The 21,951-nt window shown below is 35.4% G+C and overlaps 1 protein-coding gene across 1 annotated transcript in view; it reads right to left on the reverse strand.

Annotated features, from left to right (window-relative positions):
- LOC135683371 (uncharacterized) overlaps nucleotides 1-21,951 on the reverse strand; it is a 31,143-nt gene that overhangs the window by 6,277 nt on the left and 2,915 nt on the right. The window contains exons 4-18 of the mRNA XM_065198610.2: nucleotides 21,455-21,505; nucleotides 20,793-20,887; nucleotides 19,453-19,677; nucleotides 13,363-13,456; nucleotides 12,867-12,969; nucleotides 12,080-12,162; nucleotides 11,009-11,107; nucleotides 10,415-10,487; nucleotides 9,766-9,880; nucleotides 8,195-8,257; nucleotides 7,761-7,812; nucleotides 3,133-3,204; nucleotides 1,943-1,974; nucleotides 1,097-1,178; nucleotides 850-972 (exon numbers count right to left, since the gene is read on the reverse strand). Of these exons, the coding sequence (XP_065054682.2) occupies nucleotides 850-972; nucleotides 1,097-1,178; nucleotides 1,943-1,974; nucleotides 3,133-3,204; nucleotides 7,761-7,812; nucleotides 8,195-8,257; nucleotides 9,766-9,880; nucleotides 10,415-10,487; nucleotides 11,009-11,107; nucleotides 12,080-12,162; nucleotides 12,867-12,969; nucleotides 13,363-13,456; nucleotides 19,453-19,677; nucleotides 20,793-20,887; nucleotides 21,455-21,505 (1,362 nt within the window). The remainder of the gene's footprint in view (nucleotides 1-849; nucleotides 973-1,096; nucleotides 1,179-1,942; nucleotides 1,975-3,132; nucleotides 3,205-7,760; nucleotides 7,813-8,194; nucleotides 8,258-9,765; nucleotides 9,881-10,414; nucleotides 10,488-11,008; nucleotides 11,108-12,079; nucleotides 12,163-12,866; nucleotides 12,970-13,362; nucleotides 13,457-19,452; nucleotides 19,678-20,792; nucleotides 20,888-21,454; nucleotides 21,506-21,951) is intronic.

The following is a 21,951-nucleotide window of genomic DNA, read 5'->3' on the forward strand; positions in this document are numbered from 1 at the left end:
ACAGTTTAGCGTTAAATGTGAAAAATTAAATTTAGAAGGAAGGAAATCAAATTTTGTACATATCAGACAAGCATGTATATATCATGAATATTTCATTTTGTATATATGTAGGGTGGGTTTGATTGGGTTCCAGGGCCTCAGTGAAAAGATGGTCGAAAAGTGGGCTCGTCTTACGAGGAAAAGAACTCTCTTTAAGACAGTCTCGATAGTCTCAGCACTGCTTTGCGGTGCTGTTCTTGGTGATATTTCTTAAAGAGAATGTAGAGTTTCTTGCGTACTTCTTTTCCTTTCGACACTTCCTCCCACATGCATTGCCACTGACAGCCTAATTGCTTGCCCAACTGTACCGAGGAGCCCTGATATGGGGCGAAACCAGTCTGACAGCCAACTGTTAGAAGTGAAAGTGGTTTTCTTTACTGTTTCCTTGACCCACTGTTTCCTTGACCCACTGTTTCCCTGACCCACTGTTTTTCTGACCCACTGTTTTTCTGACCCACTGTTTGTGTTTCCCTGACCCACTGTTTGTGTTTCCCTGACCCACTGTTCGTGTTTCCCTGACCCACTGTTTGTATTTCCCTGACCCATTGTTTCCCTGACCCACTAGTTCCCTGACCCACTGTTTTTCTGACCCACTGTTTGTGTTTCCCTGACCCACTGTTTGTGTTTCCCTGACCCACTGTTTGTGTTTCCCTGACCCACTGTTTCCCTGACCCACTGGTTCCCTGACCCACTTTTTCACTGAGGCTCTGGCATCCAAGCTATATATCAATAATGGCGACATTCTTTCCCTACATAAATGGAAACAGCCATGCATCTAAGCTGCTTTTAATTGATATTATCAATGAATACCTTATCAGCTGATCCTGTGAATACAAATCCACGCTGTGGGTCAAAATCGATACCAAATATTGCACCAGAGTGACCAGAGAAAGTCGCTTTTAATCTGCAATGTCTTAGGTTCCAGAGGCGTGCCTGAAATAAAGTAAAGACGAATTTCAGTGAACAAAACATTACGCATAGAAATCAACTCGTCCCAGAAATCTTGGCCATGCATAAAATAATCTCGTAGGAAGGAATCGAATCAGTTGGAGCATACCGTTTTATCGACAGAGCCACTGACCAAGAGATCGCCTTTGCGTTCAATACACCAAACGCCTCCATCGTGGCCTAAAAATGTCCTAAGATGAAGAAAAAGAGCTGCATATATTGATAATGTATGAAAAAGCATGAAATGACACTCTTAAAGGAAGACTTAAAACATTACTGTATTGATTACATATTTTCTTTGGTTCAACATGTAGTGATTTAATCAAACATAGAGCAAATCAGCCTTCTTTTTTGATGAAAGATGACTTTGAAAAGATACCGAGTCAGATGTACAATACCCCCAAACATTACTTGCAACACCTTAATATTTCGGGACATTTTTGCGAGTTTCATTTCTCTTACATGTTGCTAATAGACTAACCCCCTCTTCCTAAAACAATTTTGGTTCCAAAATAGCGAATTAAACAAGTCATGATAAAAAGTTTGTCAAAAATATTTCTTAATTTTGCTACATGACAACATTGTTTGAAGGAGGAGGGGAATGTACAGGGATCTTGGAAGGGGAAGGGGGCTGAGGGGCTCGAGTTCACTAATGATTTTTAGAAATGTACTCAAAAGAATACAATAATAACCTTGCTTTTTGCCTTTTGTTTATTAGCCCTTTAAACGTTGGCAGAATTCAGTTTTACTGAGATTAAACATCATGGCAGGACAACATGTCAAGCCACGTGGACAAAGGCAAACTGCAGAGATTGAAAAATCGCAAAGAGCACGACCTTAAAAAGTATCATGTGTAAATAAGAAAGATACAGAAGACAGGGGCACCATCTTGCTCAATGCTAGAGGCTACGAGAAAATTTGTGTTTCTAATTGGCATGCAAATAAGCAAGTTAACCTTGCACACGTGTTCGTCCGAAGATTCCAGATCTAGATGAGAGAAAAGATTAATAATCAATATAAATGAAACTTAACAATTGATAATAAAAAATAAAATCAAGATCAATGCTCAAATTTACCAATATTTAATTTGTAATGTACCTTGAAATGAAATATGTCTGTTGGAGAAATTTTTAATCTTTCACGCCCTAGTTTTGCCTTTCTAAGCATTGTCTATTTTTAGGCTGTATTAATAAAGCGACATTTCATTGGATCAAATTTTCTAAGCTAACACTATATTTTACCTTGAGTTATTAATTCTTATACAAGAAGCGTTCTGTAGTGAGAAATTGTACAATTTCTTACCAAAACATGTGTAGGTTAACAAATAAAAGATACAGGTGAGGAAGAACCAGACTAGAGTATAGTTATATCCAAATGCAGAGGTAAATCCAAAAATAATATAGCAAGGTTGCCGCGACATTAATAGTCTGCCTTATATCCTTAAAGTAGTTCTTATATTTCAGGTTGTAGTTCCCAATTGGATGAAAGCATTCCAAGCACTTTCCATATGGTATAATCAAATGAAAATGGTATGTTATATCTATTAATTTAAGTATGCTTTATGTACAGCAAACATACTAACAAAAACATTGGTACAAATAAAACAATTACATTTATTAAGCTGATTTTCTTGCATAAACTATTTCACAAGACCAAAATAATTTTTCCGATAAACGATGTTATTGTTAACAATCTTTTCGTGGTACAAAATATAAAAATGGCTTTGAAAAAGCACTTTGACGAAAACGAAAATGAGCATAACAGACGAAAAGCTTTAAAAAAATTATCCAAAATGTTTACTTTTTCAAAAGTATATTGTTTTTGAATAATTTGAGGCTTATCTCTATTCTTATTTTCAAATTGATTTTTCAACAACCACAAACTATCAAATTTTCGGATATGTAGCAGTTTTGCATGATATTCTAAGCAGCATGGTTTGTTAGTTGCTAAAAACTGTTCTGTTTTTCAACAGAAGAGAAAAATTACGAAAACATTTTGTTTTTTCTTCTTCTAATTATTTATCTGAGGCTAGGCATGGCTCCGACTGTTTTAATTTTCAGGTGTTCTTATAAAGCGTGTTCTTATTGAAAGAATTGAAACGAGAAATAAAACCCAGGTGAGCGCTAATTGGAAATTTCATAATACCTTGATTGTGTGATCATTTGAGCAGCTTATAAGCAGTGTTCTTGACATGAAACGAAGGCCCCAAACTCCTTTCTAGAAAAAATGTCAATCGTTATTGTTAAATTTAATCCAATTATTGAAAAGCATACTTAATTGTATTTGGTATTTTCAAACATTAGTTTGCACCCAACAGTGCTAAGATCTTAATTAGAAATTCTTACGATTTAAGCCGACTGTGAATATCATTTTCGCTAAATAGCGAGACAGCCATTGAAAAATCAACTCTGATAAAACATTTGTGATACAGCAACAATGCCGGCCATAAGTCTTGGACAGTAACGACAATTTTCAAAGGCAAATTCAGCCATCTCCCTACCCCTTGAAATAATGCCAGTTCACTATGAATCAAAGAAGGAGACAGCCAGTAAGTACGTTGTTCTTCTGACATGTATGATATATGTCTAGACAATCAACATTTTTTTAGGACGAGGAGGTGGCGGACGTAGTAGTATTTGAGAAAAGAAATTAAAAATTCAAAATACAACGCAACGTGCCAGTCCAGACAATTACGACATGCATTCTCGAAACTTAGAAAAAATGAATGATAAACATAAAAAAAATTCATTCTCATTTCCTCAAAAAAACAGGAAGAGCAAAACATCGTTAGCCCAAAAACAGCAAATGAAGATAACAGCAAATGAAGATAACATAAAATGAAGATAGAAGAACATTTAAAGATAAGTATTTTGGTGTTGAAATATCAGCAAATGATCAAGAGGTGCATTAACCGTGAAGGAAAGAAGAGGGATTATAAAATTTACTGTAGCGTTTAAAAGGAAGATTAAACGTAATTCCTGATGAAAAAAGCATTTCAGCCGAGCACGGAAGCTTCTTTGAAAACGCAAAAACGAAATTTTCAGCCAAATAGCAAAAAAACGTAAAAATCTTGTGAGTCTAGCCTAATTGCTTTAAGTTATTAACTAAGCAATCCAATATTATTTTGTACGGGAACGTGCATTATTTTACGCTTAAAATTGTTTGACTTTGTATGCAGACATTGCAAATTATTGTGTTGTGGGGTTCCAAGTTAAATAAGGGTTTGGAATTGTTTCTTGACTTGTTAAAGGGTCTTGGGCAACCCTCATACTTTGCAGTAGTTTGTGTTGTAAGCGAGACAAAAAAGGCTTTATTTTATGTTTTCATGCAATACGATATTTTGAGTATAGAGGCAGGTTTTGAAAATTTAATTCAAAGCATTTCGGTTGCGCAAGAGCCTTTAAGACAACATTTTATCGTAAGGTGCATTACTGCACACAGGTATTTCACTACTGCACACAAAGGTAGTCGCTGCCTTATTTCGGAGCCAAAATAAGCGGTCCCTGCGCCCAGGTCCACATACGTCAAATGGATGGAAATGTCCGATGACAGTCTTCCATCTGGTAACTTATTTTTTCTTCAAATTTCAAAAATTTGGAGAATGAATTGCGTTTGACAGCAAGCGATGGAAAATCCGTTTGCCGACCATTCACTTTATTTAGGAAGAGAACAGTGTGGAAAATGGCTGTGGTAAGATGGCTAATAAATAACATTTATATTGACCCTGAGTAGAAAAAATAGCGATTAACATTTTAAAAAAGCTTAGGTCGAGCTGATTTCCAAGTAATCTAGTTTTCTTTTTGCTCAATGCAATCTGGAAAAATAATTAAAAGGTAATGAGTACCCAACTTAAAACTTAGTGCTCCCGGTTAAAAATTTAATGAGCACCCCTGGCGAACTTAAGAGGATTACAGTAAATTGTTACTGAATCAGTCACTAGCGACTCGTGAAACAAGAACCTTACCCTGGGAATCAGAGCCACACAAGATTGAGCGCGGAAATAGAAGAGCTGAGCTGAAAAGCGGAGGAGCGTCTAGCTGAGATAAAGGATTTTCCCCGTTCCACTTTTCCTTCTTCTCAGCTGGACGCTCCTCCGTTCCTCCGCTCTTGGGTTTCCACACTCGAATCAAATTTCCCATAGATGAAATCGCTGATATTATTGATTCCGTACTGTACGATTGATATACTTCCAAACAGAATGAAGAGCCGCTGAATGCAAACGGTAGGCTGGGCCTAGGATGCAATCGCTTCCCAGGATCCCTTGCCCGGCTGTGCAAACAATCAAGAAACGAGGTGCAAACATGCCCCTATTTTCCCCGTCCTAGCAGTTCAATCTTTCAACTCACAGAGAATCAGAAAACTCTAATTGCATTGTTGTTTCGGATTTCCAGCAACTAGGAACTACATAATCTTGCTGTATCCACTTTCAATAAAAAGTGCATTAAGGGATTGTAAAATGTATGAAAATGCTAAGTCGCAGCTATAGGTAGATTTGGAAAAAAGGTCAAGAAACATGAAACAGAACAATAAAATGAAACTTTGTAACTGCTCTGATTCGTTTTGGATTAACAACCAGAAATCGGATAAACCACATATAAAAATTTAATGTACCTTGTTGATCCAAAAACTCAATAACAATGGAAAACTAAGGAATAATCCCTGTGAAGGATTATTAAATATTCTTAATTTCTGTTAATCCTGAGGGCAAGTTTCTGATACTTTGTCAGGCAACTTTGTCTAATTAAAAGCAAATATTTATGCTTGAATATCAACAGCTACGTTTAGCAATAAAGCTTGGCTAAACGCAACTATTTCTAACAAAACAATGGATAGGTCAATGTTAAGGTTTATTGTGGCCCTTGGCGTTATGGCTGTACACATTTGCAATAATTATGCTTAAATAATCTGTCAGAAATTATGTGCGTGGAAAATACATTAAAGTATTCGATGTTAACTTACTTATCACATATTCTGTCAAAGAACTGTGGGCAAACTTGACTTACAGAACTTTTCATAGGCACCAACTTTTTGTTCTCCATTGGTTGACTCAAAACTCAAAATAAAAACAATGTTACAAAAAGGGGCTCTTATCTTTTGGAAAATGATACATCTTTGATTTGCAGAATCTTAAATGAAGAAAAGCATTTTTAAGGTATTTTTTGGCCAGTTTTTTGCTATGCCATTACTCAAGGATGTTCCTTTGTGACGAAATTCTGATTGAAGGAGGTTTGAATAGAGTAAAAGTAATTACTTTTAGAGGTGATTAATGTATTGTAAGTTCGCTTCAATATGAGCTGGCATCAATTAGCTGGCCATTTAAAACACAACTTTTCGCTTCCAGCCCTCCCCTAAATGAACCTAAAATTTCAGAGGTCATTGCGTAGAAAGAGCTTGGAGATCAATTTCACAAAGGCCACGACCGAAAAGGTTTATATAACATACTAACTACACTTACTCTATTTAAAATACTAATTATTTAACATAAAAAACTTTACTTAACATACTAACATACTTTACATAGATGATTCGCTTACTTTAAATAGATGATTCACTTAATCGAATCCATTATTATTCTGCTAGGTTATATTTGTAGTTTATGATGTAAGTTTGATCGTCTATAAACAGTGATAAATGAAATGAAATACCATGGCACCATTAACAGAACAATTAGGTTACGTTATCAAGGGCTGTAAAATGCGTTATTTTTATTCTTGAAATTAGTATTCTAAGACAAAAAGAGGTAGTTTAGAGGAAGGACTCGTATATTCAATGCTAGACAAATTTACAAATTTATCCTTGACATGCAAATACAAACTTTTAATGCAGTGGTGCAATGTTGGGTTGATTAAGAAGCAGAATAGTTTGCCAAGGATTTGTGTGAGCAGAGAAAACCAGCAATTTGAACAATTAAGGGTAATCTCTTGTTACAGCAGCTGTGGTTCTCTCTAGCTCCAGAAATCCGTTGACATACTATAAAAACCAATTCTCAGTTACCTCTAAGCTCATCCAGATTATCAGTCTGAATATCATCTTCGTCTACAGTGGGGGAGCGTAAAATAAGGGATTTTAAATAAATCCTTATTATACTCTTCATAGAATATCCCCTCGAACTTCTGAGCGAATGAAGAAATCAGTCTGCAAGTGGCTGGATATCTTTGAAGATTAGCTCACTACTCGAAACAACTCTCTCAAATAAAGGTTTTTACAAAATGAAACAACAGTTTCAAATAGAACGGACTTATCAGGTTAAAAAGGCGGCAGACTTGTTCATATTTTTAATGTTGCACAGTCGTGTAACGATCATTTCGTGCCATTTTTGCGTTTTCAAGTGTTGGCGGGGCAATGTGCGTTTGTTGGCTTCCTTAAAATATCTTACGTCGATTTCCAACAATCTACACGTAACACGACTCACCGATACGTTTTTGCAATATAAAAAGATCGAATCATCTACTTCCCTGCCCAAGTTGGGTGCCATTGAAAAATTATAAAATCAATATGTTCATATGTAGACCGACAAAGTTTTCATCTATTCTCTCGTAGGGATATTTTCCTTCCAAATTCCATCCTCATATCTTTAAACTGTCTCTTTACAACGTTTCTTGTAATATCACAAAAGGTATTTAGCCTAACTAATGCCATTAAATTGCTGCAAATAAACACCAGTCGGTAAAATGCAAACAAATAATCAAGTCTGGCAAAATGCACAGTAGAGATATAAAAGGATAAGACACGTAGAGTCGATGATACGCATAAACAAATAAAATATAACTCACAGAATGACCTTTGAGTGTTTGAACGAGTTCCCCTGTATCAGTATTCCATATCCTGTTTGTTAAAGAAAAAAATATAGACAGAACGAAAAGGGGAAGGGGGCTGCCTCAGCTTCAAACAGAAGGGATTTATTGCACATTTCTGGGGCTAGATGGGTCAAAATCACATTTTATCGGTGCTAACAGTGCGGAAAACAAATATTGGATGAACTTCAATGAACAAGTAAATGAAATCAAAAACGTAAGTATATCTTGACGTATCAGAAATTATTCCAACTGTTTTTAAAGATTAATTTTTTTGTTAACGTATTGGGTCACTGTACTACACGTTTTCAAAAGATTGGTCAGAAAAACAAAAACATGGAACCAGAAATATTATCAAAGGAAAGCAGAAAGACGAAATATTGTGAAATGGAAAACAGTGTAGAGAAACTAACTTGATTGTTTTATCGACGCTCCCACTTGCAAGCAAATTCTTGTAAAGTTGGACTGAAATAACACTAGAAAAAATTAAGCAGCATTAGCTTATGTTCAGAACAGTGGATATTGATCTGAGTGTTGTTGCTCAGAAAATACACTTACAACACTTCGTAATAGGAACAGCCTCAAAGCTGCAGTTACTAGCCGCGTAATCGTGTTATAAGTTTATATATTGTAAGAGCTTCTTTTACAATATATGCCAATTTTTTTCTAGCTTAGGTTCCTTCTTATTGATGACGAGGCAGAGCATGTAAAGGAGGTTCTTCTCATTTTGCTTTTTTCTTTGATTGAGATCTCGTTGAGGACTTAACTTATCGAATTTCTTGGACCAGGACATTATCAGAACATCGATTTGAAAAGAAATTAAGTTGTGAAGGCACCATCTTTCGTTGAGAATTTGACAAAAAGATTACTCTGATAAGATTCAAATAGTGAAAGCTTCCTCATTAAAAAACCAAATTTCTCTTTGGCTTTTAGGTCTGCTTTGACAAAACTCGATGTTCCCGGGCCCAAATACGCAGCTGAACTCAGGAGGTTCCAAGAATTGGTATATAACAAAGTGCAATAATCGACGAGGGAGAAGGTGATTAAAAACAATTTTGAATTTTAGTGAATCTAAATTTAGATGTGCCATACTTTTATTTGAAAATGCCAGCGTTTATAAGGATGTTGTCGACCTTCGTACTGATGCGCCAAAAACGTTACACAGATGTACCAAAACTCCGGACCTCTACATGGATGTGCCAACAATTAAATAGTGACGTGCCGGAAATGTTACACAGATATACGGAAACCACTAGTTAGATGTGCAAACAATTTATATAGATGTGCCAAATTTTTATAAGGATGTTCCAGAACTTTTCAAGGATGTGCCAATAACTTAATTTTGACATGGCAAAAACGTTACATAGATGCGCGAAAATGGTTTGTTAAATGTGCCAAATCATTCATATAAATTATACAAAAACCTGCCTAACAGTTGTGCTGAAAACCTGTTGTTACAAAACATAATTACAGACTTGCCTGACCTCTACAGTGATATGCTCGACTATAATCTGGATGTGCCGCAAAATAAAACATAGATGTAAAAGTCCCCTCAACATCCCATTTCAAACGCTCTAAGTGAGACGTAAATCTCGCCATTGCTTCTCGAAAGGAGCTTTATGATCCGATTACTTTAAAGGATTAACTAATTCCAATAGCTATAGAATTTTGTGGCTACACTTAGTGGGGTCATCTTAGCAATATTTATGAACTGAAATTAACCATAGTTCCTTACTTACAGTAAAGTCAGCGAAATATATGAAACTCGCAGGTCGAGGTCAGTCTGTCAAATTCTTAACTCGTACTTGCCACATCAAATACACTTCGATAATGAAGGCATAATTAGATATCATATTCGCTGACTCAAGAACTTATCTCAAACCTAGCTGACTAATCATCCCTTTACACTACAGTCAGCTTCCAGGCATATAAAAAATGAGTTAACAGCATCTGGTCCACATATATAGTAGAATATGACGCAAACCTTCCAGTGTGCCCAAGAAATTCAGTGACCGTGTATTTCCCCTTGCACCAGTTTTCCTCTAGGTTGTCATACCTAATGTACATGTCCTTCCAATTTACAGGCGTTTGGAAGAGACCTGAAATGATGACAGCACACAATGAAAGCAAAAACCATGGCTAGAGCAGACAGCAAAAAATATTTACAGCAACAAAGAATGCATAGTTCGTTTGTTGCTTATTTATTCTAAGGGGCAAGTCTTCTTGTAAAATGTTTTCTTTTATAAGAAACAAAAAGTACTTGAGGAAGACAAACAATATCAAAGTCATACGAAAAAGAAAATTCGAATGGTCTATGTGCACACAATATAGGGATAAATTGGCAGCCCAGAAATATAAGTCTTGGTTTGCATGGAAAAGGATTTGTCAGACTGAGCCTAGATTTGAAGATATCTCTTCTTTTGAGGGCCATAATGAGTTTCATTAGCGGAGAATTGAACCAATCAACACAAAGACGGTATAAACTTAAAATAATCAAAATAGATTACAGTAATGACAAGTTCCATTTTTGTACATTTCATTTGTTCAGGGCTCCTAGGGTTTCAAGAGACGTAAGACTTTCCTAAGACGAGCAAAAAGCTGGGTTTGAAGGAATAATTTGCATGTGATCTCACCCACTCGTCTTTCGCGACACTTTAGTCGCCATAGTTCATTGTCACTCGCCAGCTCTTTCCATTTATGAGACACCTGCGGGGGATTACAATCAAAATTGAGAAAATAATCAGTAAAATAGGCATTTTGGTTCCAGACATTAGCACCAGACATTTTTGCTAAACTTGTACGACCTTAGAATTTCACTTAAGAGACAAAATCACTAAAAATATTTAGAAACCTTAGATTCCAACATTTGGCCTTGGAATCTTGAAAAACCGATGCCTCCTTTACAACTTAAACTCAAAAACAAATTTTCTAGTTTCTTTACGGCTCCAGTAAATATTAGCAGGTTTTAATGACTTTCTCTGAAAAGGCTGGAATATTGCTAACAATGGTTGGAAGTGACGTATGACAATGTTGGATTCCATTTACAGTTGCAGAAACGGATGCAGAAATTGTTGATGAGAATGTTGGAGAAACTGTTAGAGAAACTTGTGAAGAAATTGCTCGAGAGACAGGAAAAGCGGTTAGAAAAACCGATGGAAAAGATGCTGTGGAAACTGTTTGAGAAAAGGTGAAAAAACCGTTCAAAGGACGCATAAGGGGGACTTTACCTTTGCGACTTTCAGCAGATCTGTTGGTGGTAGATATGACAATACTTTGATGGATAGGTTCCTTGGCAGGAGCGAAATAAAATCCCGATACAGCCGCACCTACAAATGAAATATGAATAAAATCTGGATCAAATTTGACCTCACTGTTTTTATCGTAATCGGGGCTCGCAAGCTAACTTAAAGTACATTTGGGCTGCCAAAAACGAAAAACCCCTTACTAACTAATGATGATTTTGATTCTACCCCCCCCCCCTTTTTAAAGGAGACAGGGGGCGATTTCCAGTCTTAGCTCCACTCTTGTAAAGCCTGGATATATAGCTTGTCATAGAACCTTAAATCAAACTAACTTGATGAAATACATTTTGAAAAGTGTAATGTAGTAGGAAAATTCAATGCACTTTAAAAAAATTTTGAAGATTTTGCTTTGGGATTTTAATTACTCTTCAGCGAGTTGAATTATATTCCCAGCAAAATTGTTATTCCCAGAATAAATTTTATTCCCAAAATAAATTATATTCTCAACATAAATAGTATTCCAGAAATTAATTGCATTCGCAACATGAATTAAATTCCCAATGTAAACTATACGCTCAAAATGAATTATATTTTAGCATAATTTATATAGGCAACATAAATTATAGTCTACAATTTGGATGGTAAAACTGTCTTCAATTTGCAGTGAACAAGGACTACGGTTCTGAAAATACTGGATTGTCAATAAACTACATTTTCAAAATTGGCAAAGGAATCGAGCATTTCTAGCTAAAAGTAAATTTTGCATTCCGATTAATATTACAGATGCATTTTCAAGCTCTAGCTTTATATCTTCATACTAATCGTTTTGCTTATCATGCCAGCAAGAGGGCGATGCTATCCCCCATCACTTAATAGCACTTGCTTAAAAGCAGATGCCACACCGAATCGATTTACAAATTAAGTTTCGTCACAATCATCTTTCATACAAAAACTTCGTGCAACTGTATTGATTTTTTCTTACTTTTACCTTAATGAATGACCAGCTTGGCGATGGCTAAGAGTGAAAATTTTCAATAATTGATAACGTGAAATTACCATGATCAGCCCATACAAAAGGTATAATTGACCGGTATCGAGGGTCTGAATAAACAGCTGCAAAAATTCCTTTTTCTGCCAATCTAAAACACGAGAAAGTATTTCTTTTAGTCATGATTTTTTTAATATAAAATTAATTAGCAAAAGTTTACACAAGATTCATGTTTTGATTTTTTATAGTCAAGATACAGTTTTATATAAATACGGTATTGATAATAAATAAAATGGTAGCAAAGAAGTCTTTAATAGAGAAAGCTCATAGGATAAAAAAGATATGACACAATAAATTAGAACTCATCAATATCCTAACAGCTTTAACTCCATTACAGATTGTGTAGGACACGTGACTTAATCCCTTAATTCTTTCATGCCTTTCAACTACATGGAGTACCGTTAATATGAACAGAGCTAATGCAAAACAATCGAAATTGATGTGCAATCAGTTATGTCAAAATTAAAACGACTATAGCGTAAGAATGAAATAAAAGTTTTCGACATTCTAAACTTAAGTCAAAAATAGAGATTCTCTGAAGCAGGTAAAATGCTGAAACAATCCAAATGCCAATTGGTGCAAATGAATGTGCTTGTTAAGTTGGCACATGAGATAAAATTTTACAACTGTGTCATAAATTGATTATCTGTATATATCATTATCAATAGAAATCATTTGAGAGGAAGGTCTCTCGGGAGTGTTTTTCACGAGGGAATCCTCTACAAGATTCCACTTGGTTTTACTCTGAAAATGGTCATCCAATATTTTTATCTAGAAAATGCCCCCTAGACTCACCATTCCAATGATTATGGAACCATTGAATAAGAATTTTGTCATGCTTATCCTCTGTCTCACTTTTAGCAAAGGTCGTTGTGAATGTTGACAATGAAGTTTGACTCTGTAACAAACAATATTTTTTCAAATTTTTATATAACAAGACTCTTTTCTCGATAGTAAAAAATTAAAAACTTCGCTACAAATATCAGTGTTTCTAGCTTTCGAAAATCGAAATATGTAGCAATTGGTGCAGAAACCTTTTAAAACATTAATACTATTTGTTTAGCGTGACTGATAATGCTTTATTCTGAAACATTGAAAATTAAAACACTTAATCACACTATAATCACGTGATTTTCATCAGCCAATCAAAACATCGATACTAATTTTTCGTACAAAAATTAAAACTAATGCAGGATATGAACCTAAACATTGAAGTGACAAAAACATTATTGATTATAATGACTGATTAAGAGCATCAAATTTGATGCGTGTGAAAAAATTTTTAACTTACTCTTGTATTTCTTGGTTTGCAATCTCTGCGAGACTCTTTGTAGCTATCCAGCGAAGAACATGATCGAGTCTTTAGAAAGACTTTCATGTGGCTTCTACAATATAAAAAAAGACAATTTCAAACATGAAAAATCTAACATTTCTTTGCAGATATTCGGGGCTTCCGGCAATGGGGAGGGGGTTTGGGGGTTCAAAGGGTCCAGATCTACGCATTTTTGCAAAAAAAAAGAGCCTGAATATTTTGTTTGAAATCTCTAGTTTGCCCTTGCCCCCTCCACTTTCCAACTTGCGTCGAGGCCCCTTTTTTACTCTTAGCAAATGAAATATTATCAGTTCTTAAAACGTTTAAAATTACGTCACGTAAAGTTTAGTGAAAAGCCTTGTTCGGTAAAAATACCTTTGTAAAAATCAGCACTTGAGCAGCATAAGTGCATTTGCTAAAGATCCCAAGGGATATCATGGCTTGTCCATAATAGGCCGTTAAAATCATGGCCTGAAATTGCAGTATCTGTATTGATATCAATCTAATTCAAAAGAAGCATTTAAACTTAAAGGTAGTATAAAAATGGAATCCCTTGCATCACGTGAAATATGTATAAGAAAAATGGGGAACGTCAATACTAAAAAATTTGCAATTTTCAGTCAGGTAATTAGGAAGGGAAGTGCAATAAAAACGTAGAGGGTAATTGTTGAGAATTGTTAGAGGGTTGACACCTGTGTGGGATTTCACTCTGTGTGAGTTTATTGTCTTAGTACGTGAGTTTAATGCAAAGAAGTGGGTGTTTTCCAAAAATGGACGAATAGACTGTGGATGAAATCCATCCAATGACGAAAATGCTGCTGTCACGTTTAGAAAGCACACTGTAAAAGCATTAAAAGAAACACCTGTCAATCTTGCAACGATTTCCTTAGACATAATTGATCTGGTTTAAAAATGAGAGAATTGTGCAACTTTAAAGGCGCAAAATATGATAAATGACCATAAAGCAGCAAGTCAACGTGGTGCGTAGGCGAGAAGAAAATTCGCTCATCTTCATTCAAAAAAATAAAACTACAATTTCAACGGTAAACAAAATCTGACCAGAATTATGATACAGAAATGCCACAGAATCACACTTTGTTCTGCCTGTTTGATTAGAATGCACTCGCTGCTGGGTTTTCGAAAATTTGCATTTGAATAGTCTTGTTTTTTATTTCCTTAAAGCATTTTCCACATCAAAACAAATTTTATCAATACGACCTAATGCTAGCAAAACGAATGAATGGAAATGACAGTGAATAGCAAGCCCAATGCTAGCTGATCTCAAATCTACCAAAGTACCAAAGGAAAATTGTTTGAATCAAAACAAAGACCGATTCTAATTTTATTTGCATCAAAAGCCACTAGATCGAAATATTAAAAAATATATATAGTAACGACTGTTAGAATTCGGTACTTTCATTAAGAAGTTCAAAGGCTATGTTAGGCTACCAATCAGGCCCGCCGAAAGTCCAAATGTACCATCAAGAATGTCCCATCTTGGCCAGGTCAGCCTTGAGATCCACTTCTCGTAAATTTTGTAAAATTATCAAATGCCATTGAAATTCTGGCTGCAGGCAAAGCAAACTGTGCAAATTGTGGAAATGGAAATAAACAAAAACTCGTATAAATACGAGTATTTAAATTGGTAGATACTTTAATTTTTCTTGGCTTTGCCCTGGTCATTTAATTTTTTGAAGAGAATTTCCCAATCTGGAAATTTTAAATACAGTTTCACCAGGTTTGTTTACATTTGCCTTTCAGGCAACAAAGGCAAAAGCCTAACAGATTTACCTAAAGTTCAGAATGGAGGAAGGTACTTGCCTCATTATAGGGTTCTACTATGATAGAAAGTAAGAATGTTAAACTTTTGGGAGTAACACTAGACCATCAACTTAGACCCCGTTTACACTGTCCCGTGCAAGTTTGGAACCGTGACAAAACTGTCGCGGTTCGCCCTTGCGTTTACACTAGCACTGTGGAACCGTGACGATTTTGCTCTGCTATCCGGAACAGTTTTTACCCTGCTTTGAAAGCGAACGAATTTTGTACCGTCACGGTTCCGTTTTTGAACGGGACAGTGTAAACACCTATCCGAGACGATTTTGTCACGGATTCACAAAGAGGTCTTTTGTATGGCTGTTTCAGGTAATCGAGGCTTTGATTGTGGCGTAACTACGTTCTCAAATTCTGAAGAAAAGGAAATTCTGAAGAAAAGACGACCACAGAAAAGGCTTGTAGTGTTTCCCAGTCCAAGCCTTGATTGGACTTTGCAGTTTTGTAGTCTAAAATAATACTGAAAATTAAAGCCACCTTGTCTCTCGTCCAAGTAAAGTTTTAATCGGCCTTCCGCTCCATTTTAACTCACAATAAAAATTCGATTGTTGACTTCAGCGGCAAAATAAAAGCCTTGGTTGACTAAATACAGCTTCTTCTGAACAATGTTCTACCATTAAATTAAGGTCGTACCGGTACAGTGTAAACGGAACAGCTAAACGGAACAATTTGGAACCGCGACAGTGTAAACACTTGCGAACCGTAACGGTACAAAATTGTCCCGGGACAGTGTAAACGGGGTCTTAGATTAGAAGAACATATTAAAGATTTTTGTAAAGAAGCCGGTGAAAAGGTAAACGCTCTAGCCAGGATTGCTTTGTATATGAACAAATCTAAGCAAATTCTTCTAATGAAAACGTTCATATTATCATATTTTAATTTTTGTCCTCTTATTTGGATGTTTTGCAAAAAAAAGTAATGAAAAAGTAATGTTTTGCATGATGATTGCGAATCAACTTTTGAACAACTTTTAACAAAGAATAAAACAATAACTTCTCATAAAAAAAATTTACAATATCTTGCGATAGAAATTTACTAAACATTTAACGGTTTCAATCCACTTTTCATGGATGAAATATTTTCCACAAATGAATGCCAATATTACTTAAGAAACTCCCAATTCAAAACAGCGGAGCCACATTACAAAATGTATGGATTTAATACCGTATCATACAGATGTAGCCAAATATGGAACTCAGTTCCAAACAAGATAAAGTACTCCCCTACTTTACAAATATTCAAGAAAAAAATCTCAGAATTTTCATCGTTTAAATGTACTTGTAATCTTTGCAAGGAATACGTTAGCAACATCAGTTACATTTTATTTACATTATATTTAGCGTTGGTCATCTAAATTAGTTGGTTTTAATTAGCTTGAGTATGCATAACTAGAAATTGTACCAACTTCAAATAAAGAAAAACAGGGATTCGATATACTTGAATTACAGCAGGTATGAAAACAAGACTTGTCCATCTGTAAAAACTAACTGAAAAAAGCAAATCGACTTTGTGAATACAGCTTGGCAGTTCAGAGATAGGGGGGGGGGGGGAGATAAATGCTACCGTGGAGAATAATTTCTGGTTTTTTCTCGGTGGGAACAGTGCTTTGGAAAAAATATGCAACAATTGTCATGTCAAATAGGCGACAGAGGTTGCTGGAACAGAAAAGATGGAAATGGAAATTAAGGCAAAAAAGAAGAACGGAAGAGTACCACATTTGAGTACCCCAAACTCTGTGTAATTATCGAGAATAATTTGGATTATTTCCTTGAGCCCTATTATGTTGATGTGGATTTTGGCGCAGCAAACAATAGCCCAATATTTTGACCCAAGTGTCCTGGCACTAAATAATGCATGATTTCACTGCTTTCTGGTTACCACCATTTCACACACTAATGACAGAGGATTAAAAAGAATCCACTACACTCTTAGAAAGCAACCATACACTCACTGTAGCGGGGAAAAATTATTGAAACTTCTTTTGATTTGCCAACCCCAGATAAAAAGTTATTAAGTACTGAGACAGAATTGCTCAACATCAAGCTAAAACATGCACTATCGATTTGATTTTGAAAGTTTGTCATTATTCTCAAGATGTTGTATGCGTCGTGAATCATATCCAGTTTTGATGAAAATACCTTTATTATGCACGTTTCTCAGTTGCATTTAAGATACTGAAGCAAAATCATAATAGGGGGTGGGGGGTTTGGGGGTCACGATCTTCTGTATTTAATTTTACCATTTTCCAGAGATTTAAAAGATAAAAACAAAGTTATAGAATATGCGAGGAATATTTTTCGTTTCTGTTTTTGTGTCAGTTGCTTAATTAAAGATCGTATGAAACTTTTAAAATACCTTTGGAATGGAGTGGTAATTCAAAGTTTCTGAATACCAGAGACTACTCTACTTGGCTGAAATGCTTTCTTAGTAGAACTTTATGTTTTTCATGGCTTTTTATAACATCTGCATAATGCTACAAGATATCTGTGCTACAATACAGATGATGAAATATGTTTGGTCGAGGCATCATGCTTAATATTGCAGACCGCTGAGCAGGGAGCTAAAGCTTAAAAAAACCAATCCAAAACAGTGAAAGCAACGTGTAGTATTAATGTTTTTCGATTAACTTTTGCTTTTCAATGACCTCTCTTTTAAATTTATCAGCATCGAATTTCCAAACAAAAATTGGGTTCTCTTTCAACACATTTTACACTTGTTATATTGTGAGTGTTGATCAAAACGTACAAAATAGGCCTAAATCTAGGTGCGAGGCACGTTTGTTGTCAAATTCTTTAGCTCCTATTGGTCATTATTGTATGAAGAATTTCAATTTAATCAAAACCCTTTTTGCCAATCAAAGATTTGGAAGAAAAGTTGTATTTATCAGCCATAAGACCACATCTCGTTCACTACAATGTGCCAATGTTCAGTGTCATATTTCTTCTTCCAGCTTTTCATGGCAGCTCTATCAGTTTGCTTTTAGTCTGCTGAACTTTCTAATAACGTAATTTCATCATGCAGTAAGTTATTTCATCATTTCATCTAATAACGTAAGTTAAAACAAGATTATGGAGTCTTATATTATCGATACAGGATATATGCTGAAAACACAAATCTCAAGTAGCAGAGAGCGAGGTACAACCGACGATTAATTTATTGTGTCATTGACCGAGACTGTGTGATGAAATTAAAAGCACGAAAATATGCTATATTTTAATTTAATTCTTTTTGCAGATGGCGAAAACGAGCAGTAATAGCTACCAATTCTGGTCTTTTTTAGGAAACTAGCTTTGAAAATTAATGAGAATATCAAGAAATTAGGTTGCCCTGAAGAGACTTGTTCAATTTTACATGAAAGTAGACACATGGAGCATATACAGCTTAATTATAAATCCGGCTTAACTTCAAATGAAACACATTTGACCTTGGTTAATCTTTTTGGCTGAAATTGGAATTGATATCGTGGGGTCTTGATCCTGTAGAGCCAGAAAGTTTGGCGAATGATTTATTAACATCTGCTCTTCTACATATTTGGAGTGTTATACTCAATTTTCACATAAATATTGTTCCGTTTTTGTACTTTAAGGAGCTTATCACTTATCATTGATCCCTCGTTCTGCTGTGCTCCTTGAAGCTCAAGCCAACTCAATTTGAAACTGGAGAAAGTTACTACAATTATCTCATCAAAAGTTGGCGACAAAACCTTCAGATACGTTAAACAATGCTGTTTCAAACTTGGTTTCTCAATTCTGGTAGAGCTGAAAGTTGCAAGATGACAGGCGACAGTTTATGATACTCATTCTGCTTCTGATGTTGGCAATCATGATTATAACATGAATGGAATCGAAGTATTGAGTGCAAGATAAGTGGCCAGGCCAGTCCCTAGATAATTCCTGAGGCAAGTGGGGGGGGGGGGGGGCATTCGACTACCCTTTTTAACGAGAAAAAATTCCTTCGTACCGAATAGAGAAAGAAGAAACCAAGAAAAATGTACCTATTGAAGATTTTTCTTCAGATTGTCACCAAATTACAGACTATTTCTCTACTGAATTTTTTAGGGAACCACATAATCTGTTGCTAGCATTTTGAAAATAAAATTGACCATATAATGCGTTACGTTCTAGTTATAAAAGATTTGAGTTCCTTCAGTAGTATATTGTCGTTACAGATGGCAATGTATAAAATCGCTGAAGCAGCTATCCCGATCATAAAACACCTTATGGAAAATGCACCCACCTTTCATGGCTGCTTCTGAATATCACCTCTCTGTCCTTTTGTGGTTTATTCTGGTAAAGTTCATCTTGCTGGAGATGTCTTTGCTTGGTTTGATGACGTAAGGGGATATCATTCAAAGACTTCTGTCTGCGAGAAGCGTGCCTGCTTCCAACTGATGTGCTACATTGCAACTGTATTAAGGGTAGAGCAGATTTGTCTTTTGTTACTGATGGAGAAGCCTTCGATCTAGAAAAGGTTAAAACAACTGTTTATGCAGTTATGGATACAGCAAAATAACGTAACTTACTGCAAAAATGTGGAAAGCAAAAGCGTCCTAGATAAAATTATCAAAGGTGGGACGGTATTTCCGAGGGGTGTGAATATTTGTGGGAGGTGTGGGTGCGACACCCCTAATATTTTTATGTTCTTTGGTAAATTTTGCTTCGATTCGGCAAAAACACTTTTTGGTAGAAAATAGTACTAAAACAATGTAAAATTCTACTGTATTCATCTTCTTATCTTCTTCATTATAAAGTTAAAAACTAAGTTTTAAAAACTGGTTTTTCTATCAATTTCCAGTCACTTGAAGGGTGTACCGCCAAAATATAATCATTATCTAACGCCCCCTTCCCCATCCTTGTCGCTCAAATCCACCCCTGTTAAAATGATCAGGTTCCCTACAAGCACTGATCTTCTTGAACTAAGGTTGCATTTTCAATTGTCTGATATTGCCCTCTCACTTTGTTAGAAATCGTTGACTAAATTCTTTAAACCCATGATAGCCAATAGGATTGCTGAAAACTGTTAGCACCAGCATGTTTTATCTGTACACTGAAAATACCCCCGAGATGTGGAGCTAGGGCTAAGTAGCCCTTTTTTACTAAAAAAACTTTTCTTGAAAAATTTTCCTCTCATAGTTGCATACCTAGGTATACCAAGAATTTACAGCTTTTGTTGTTGATTTAAAGTTGGCTGGGGACAATTAGAAAGTTTATACCATAAATGACATAAGATAATCCAACACTTATAACAACATAAATGTTTTACATATATGCATAGATGTTATTATTCGTAAAAAGAAATCGCTAAGGAATTCTTGATAAAACTGAATCACTAGATGCAAAACAGATTACAAAAAAAGAGGCAAAACTGAACAAAATTCACTTGTTCTAAAGACGATTGAGAAATAGTGCGTTTTGAATAATGGGGCTATATTCACAAACGTTTTATCCCACGATCAACTTCGGCTTCAAAAAGCTCAAGGGAGACGACAGGGATCCTTGCAATCATAATTATGGTATTTGCAGTACTCATGATAGATATAAATTAAAAATAAAATAGGAACGTAGACTGACAAATACCTAGTCAGAGTCAGTCTTGATTCCAAAATCTTTTCGTTTTCAAATCCTTTGATAACGGGCAGAACAGATTCACTTGCCCATCCTTTCACTGATGCCTATAAAAGGAAAAACACTAGTGAATGAATGCAAATAAACTAGCGATTGTTGAGACCATTGTTAGCGATTGTCGAAACGTGAGATTGACTAAATAACACGATCCCCGAAACCGTATTTATTGAAAATAGAGAAGGAAGACATGTTACGGATATTTGGTAGAGCTCGGTTAAGATTCCATCAAGCAGTTTTGAAATCCATCGACAAAAAAACGAAAAACCACCTTTGTTTTTGTTTAGACAGATGAAGTTAGTTTTTAGCTTTATCCTCTATTGATAAAATATTCAATAGACAAGCAGCGGTACTTATAGGGCAACCAGCCCTGTGCTCGCATTTCTGATTGGCCCCTTATATATATCTTAGCTTAAAACATTCGATTACTTATTTGACATTGTATATTTTGAAGAGTGTCAAATGAAAAGGTCAAGTGTGTTTTAAAATTTTTGCTTGTTCAAAGCTATTTTTAAATTTCGTGCCACCACGAAATTTTTGTACATCTTTCTTTAATTTTCCAGAAAAATTTAAGAACGTAGGAAATCTGGCTAAACATTAAAATTAAAAATACTCACTTCATCTTTTACGATGCTGCTTGGAATTCGATAGACTTCACCTCTTTTACGCTGCGAAGAAAAACGCTTTTCACAAATTGATCTTTCCTGCTACTTGCAACCCACAACATCATTGTCAAATTTGCAAATATAATTGCCAAGGCCAAGGAGGAAATAACTGCCTATGAGAAGGAGAGCTGTTACACGGCCTAGAGATGCAAAAGAGGGAACATTCGACGTTCTCTAGCTTTTTGAATTAGAAAAGAGTTTAAAATCTTACAGGAAAATCATTTTATTACCGCAAAAATTGAAGATAGCACATAAAATCGCAGAAACATATAGTATGCAGTGTTGCAGTTATTTCGTTTAATCTTCAAATCATTTTATGTTCCTGCGAAAACAACGACTGCATTTCAAAGTTATGATTTCTGGCTGAAGAATTGAGTAAGAATAATTTTCTGATTGTCATTGCTTGCCTGGAAAACCTTAAATACGCCTTCAAAAACAATATCGATGAT

Source organism: Rhopilema esculentum, chromosome 17 (genome assembly GCF_057945365.1).
Source record: "Rhopilema esculentum isolate cy_ngs chromosome 17, ASM5794536v1, whole genome shotgun sequence".
Classification (NCBI taxonomy): domain Eukaryota; kingdom Metazoa; phylum Cnidaria; class Scyphozoa; order Rhizostomeae; family Rhizostomatidae; genus Rhopilema; species Rhopilema esculentum.